The following is a 3999-nucleotide window of genomic DNA, read 5'->3' as shown; positions in this document are numbered from 1 at the left end:
TTTTTTGGGACAGGCATTTTGGGTTTTCATGAGCTGTATGCCATAATCATCAGTATTAAAACAATTAAAGACCTGAAATATTTCAGTTGGTGTGCAATGACTCTGAAATATATGAAAGTTTAATTTTTATCATTACATTATGGAAAATAATGACCTTTATCACAATATGCTAATTTTTTGAGAAGGACCTGTAGAGAACATTTGGCGCATCATAAAGAGGAAGGTGCGACAAAGAAGGCCCAAGACGATTGAACAGTTAGAGTCCTGTATTAGACATGAATGGGAGAGCATTCCTATTTCTAAACTTGAGAAACTGGTCTCCTCTGTCCCCAGACGTCTGTTGAGTGTTGTAAGAAGAAGGGGGGATGCCACACAGTGGTTAAAATGGACTTGTCCCAACTTTTTTGGGATTTGTTGACGCCATGAAATTTGGAAACAACAGATTTTTCCCTTAAAATGATATATTCTCTCAGTTTAAACATTTGATCTGTGATTTGTGTTCTATTCTGAATAAAATATTAGATGTTGGCATCTCCACATCATTGCATTCAGTTTTTATTCACAATTTGTTTAGTGTCCCAACTTTTTTGGAATCCGGTTTGTATTTAAAATATGAGAACACTGTTTTGACTGTCCTGTCTGTTGTGTTACTGTAGGATTATTGTTGTTTAGTGACGGAAAAACATATAAGGTCCCGGTTTGAAACCAGTATGGTGCTTTAAACAAAACCAATTAACACACACAAAAAGGTCTGGAAAAACAAAACAAAAAAAATCAGCACAGAGACAAAGAAGGCTGCATAAAAACATACAGTAAAAATAAACTTAATCACTCTCATAACGCCCAAAACACTCTGCTTCATTTTCTAATCAGCTGCAAGCACGACCATAATTATTATTACATGCAAGTGGAACAATCAAAGGTTTAATCAAATTATTCAAAGACAAGTGCATAAATAATTAAATGATTTGTGAATTTAAACTCAATTTCTCTTTTTTGAGCCATTTCTGTTCATTGCAACGCTGCTTTATGGTAAACAGAGCTACGAAAATCTAGAATATAGAAAATAGTGATAAATGAGTTATTTTCAGTCTAACTGTATTCATCTCTTTTCTCAGGCTTTCTCTCTGATCGTGGCCGATACAGTCACTAAGTTTTAACAGACGACTCCATGATCTTTGTATAAATTTTCAGTTTTGTACGTCCACGTCTCCTGTAGAGCTCAGGGACGCTTTTAATCTGTTCAAATGTTCATTTTGGAGTTTGCATTGCTACAAAACAAGATTCTTGCAGAAGCATCTTGCAATCAGCATCCATCAACTGACCTTAGCGGGGAGCAGAACGGTGTCCATTAGCTGCTGCCGCACCTCCCTCAGCCCTCCTACCCTCTCTAGTCCGACTCCACTCGGTGTGTGAAGGTCAACCCCCCACAGTGACGGAGGCGTGAATCCATTCAGAGCTGCCACAAAGTCCCTCTGTGACAAACAGGCGCCTGAGGAGCATAATGTGAGCATGATGCAACAAACCACAGACACTGAACAGAAGCATGAAGTTAAAGACTGATTTTTTATTAAAATGTCGTTTTCCGTGCTCATTTTTCACCGTGGTCACTCTGTCCTGTTTGTGTGGTGTTGGCGTGTATAGCCCGCTCCACCAGCACAGCGAGATCTTGGGCTGTGTACCCCTCGGTCTCCTTGGCAACAGCACCCAGGTCGAGAGTGCGTAAGGTCTCCTCAGACAAGAAGGACTTCCTCAGGATCAGATGGTGCAGAATCTCAGCTCTCTGAGCCTGGAAACAAGAAGACAAAACAGATTAGTTTGGAGTTATTTGACTTTTTTGTCAAAGTGTGGGTATTTGTGCTGACCTGCTCTGGTGGCTGGATGTTAACGAATCCCTGGATGAAGTGAGAGCCCTGCACCTGCGTGAGCGAAGGGTGCAGAGTGTGTTCACTCTGACTGGTGATGACCAGACACACCAGGCTGGAGTGAAGCACCGCCTCGTCAACCACATCCTTCAGATCTGCAGCCGCAAACAGACAAATGTGCAATTTCAAGCCCTGGTTTTATTCTCAAACCTTAAAAGAAAAACATGTTTCCACGGATTTACTTTGTGCGATGTGCTGCTGCAGCAGCGCCTCAGGCCCGTGCTCGTGCTCAGGTGAGGTCGGCGTATGCGTCAAATCATCCAGATCGTCAAGTAAAACAACAGAGGGCTGCCTCCACTCCGCCTGCTCAAAAACGTCCTGCAGAATCTGCCGCACGGTGTCCGCCCTTTTGCCTTGGGGAAAAAAAAGAAACCTCGAACTAGAAAAAAATCATTTCCTGCAAAAATGCAGTGTGAATGCTTATTGCTGAAGAAGTTGCAGAAGAGCAGCTGACATTAGCTAAAAACATGCTGAGTTGTAGCTGAAATTAAAGCACAAGCCTAAATTGGCAAAAGAAAGCAGAAAGTACACATATTTGATGAATTATGTTTAAAAAAGCAGAAATGAGTACAAAAAAATAGGAAATTACCGGTAGCTAAAAAAGCAGAAATAAGCAAAAAAAAACAGCTGAAAATGCAGAAAGACGTTTAAACTACCAGAAGGAAGCAGAAAGAGCTCAAATGAGCTAAAAAAAAACTGTATAAGTAACTGAAAATTTTTTAATTAGCATAAAACAGCTAAATAGTAGCTGAAATAGCAGAAAAAGCTGAAACTAGCAGAAAATGCTGAAGAGCATAAGCTAAAATCCGCAGAAAGAAATTAATTAGGTTGAAAGTAGCAGAAATTACCATGAAAAACTTGATTTATCTGAAAACCGCTGAAGTTAGCTAAAAACATTAAAAAGCTAGTTGAAAAGGTTGCTCAAGCTTAAATTAGCAGACGAAAGCAGAATGAACGTTTGCTGAAAGAAGCAGAAATTAGCACAAAAAAGTGGAAATTATCTGAAAAAAGCTGAAATTAGCAAAAAAAAATACAGCTGAAAAGAAGCTAAAAAGGCAGAAATAAGCTAAAATTACCAGAAGTGGAGAGAACACATTTTTGTTGAAGTTGAAAAAAGTTTAAATGAGTGCAAATATGTGGAATCAGCTGAAAAAGCTGAAATTAGCATTAAACAGCTAAACAGTAGCTGAAAAGCAGAAAAAGCTGAAACTTGCAGAAATAAGCTGAGAAGAGAATATCAAGCTGAAATTAGCAGAAAGAAGTTAGAAGAAACACAAAAAAATTTGTAGTTAGCAGAAAGAAGCTGAAAGGAGCACAAAACAGCTGAAATTAGCTGAAAGTAGCTGAAAAAATGTTTAAATTTGCACAAGGAAGCTGAAAGAAGATGAACCAGAACAAAATGTGAAAGGAGCAGTAAAATGTTGTAAACAGATGTAAAGATTTGAAGGACGTAAAATGAGCTCAATTAATTTTCTGAGGAAAAAAAAATGCCAGAAAAGGCTAAATATTTAAAAAAGCTAAAGTTGCACCAATACCAAAAGTCATAGCAGGATATTCCTGAAAGAGCTGAACGTTTTGATTTATGCTTTGTTGAAACAACACAAAAACTGCAGGACAAGAATTGTGCCAAAAAATGTAAGAAAGAAAAATGGATCCCAACAGAGTGAATGCTTCTTGAACATTCACACCATGAATAAACTGCAGCTTTTTGTTTTAAAGAACAAAACATTTATAGAATCTGTCCTGACCTTGTAGCTTCCTGCAGTCCACCTCCTGCACGTGTGCGTCCAGGTCCTCTCTGGCTTTTCTGCAGAGGGCTCGGGACAACACGCTCTTCCCACTGCCCTGTGAGGGGAAACACGTCAGCTATCAAAAACATGTGACTTCTCAAAGTAAGCTTGAATAGAAAATAAAAATATCAGGCTGGTCAAGTAAAGACTCTCCAATACAAAACAATGATCATTTGGTAAAACTATGTTCCTATTTATAGTCAAGAGGATTTCAGAGCTGAGCTGCAGACTGTTCATGTAACATATACAGTAATATATGTATATATATATATATATATATATAT

The 3999-nt window shown here is 38.5% G+C and overlaps 1 protein-coding gene across 1 annotated transcript in view; it reads right to left on the bottom strand.

Annotated features, from left to right (window-relative positions):
* Positions 1-1316: 1316 nt before the first annotated feature.
* Positions 1317-3999, bottom strand: part of pex1 (peroxisomal biogenesis factor 1) — a 6689-nt gene continuing 4006 nt past the window's right edge. The window contains exons 11-15 of the mRNA XM_037693662.1: positions 3674-3770; positions 2108-2278; positions 1866-2020; positions 1603-1789; positions 1317-1492 (exon numbers count right to left, since the gene is read on the bottom strand). Coding sequence (XP_037549590.1) covers positions 1317-1492; positions 1603-1789; positions 1866-2020; positions 2108-2278; positions 3674-3770 — 786 coding nt within the window. The remainder of the gene's footprint in view (positions 1493-1602; positions 1790-1865; positions 2021-2107; positions 2279-3673; positions 3771-3999) is intronic.

Source organism: Nematolebias whitei, chromosome 19, assembly GCF_014905685.2.
Source record: "Nematolebias whitei isolate Nwh7 chromosome 19, NemWhi1, whole genome shotgun sequence".
NCBI lineage: Eukaryota > Metazoa > Chordata > Actinopteri > Cyprinodontiformes > Rivulidae > Nematolebias > Nematolebias whitei.
The sequence above is the reverse complement of the archived record's forward strand: the minus strand, read 5'-3'. Positions and strand labels throughout refer to the sequence as shown.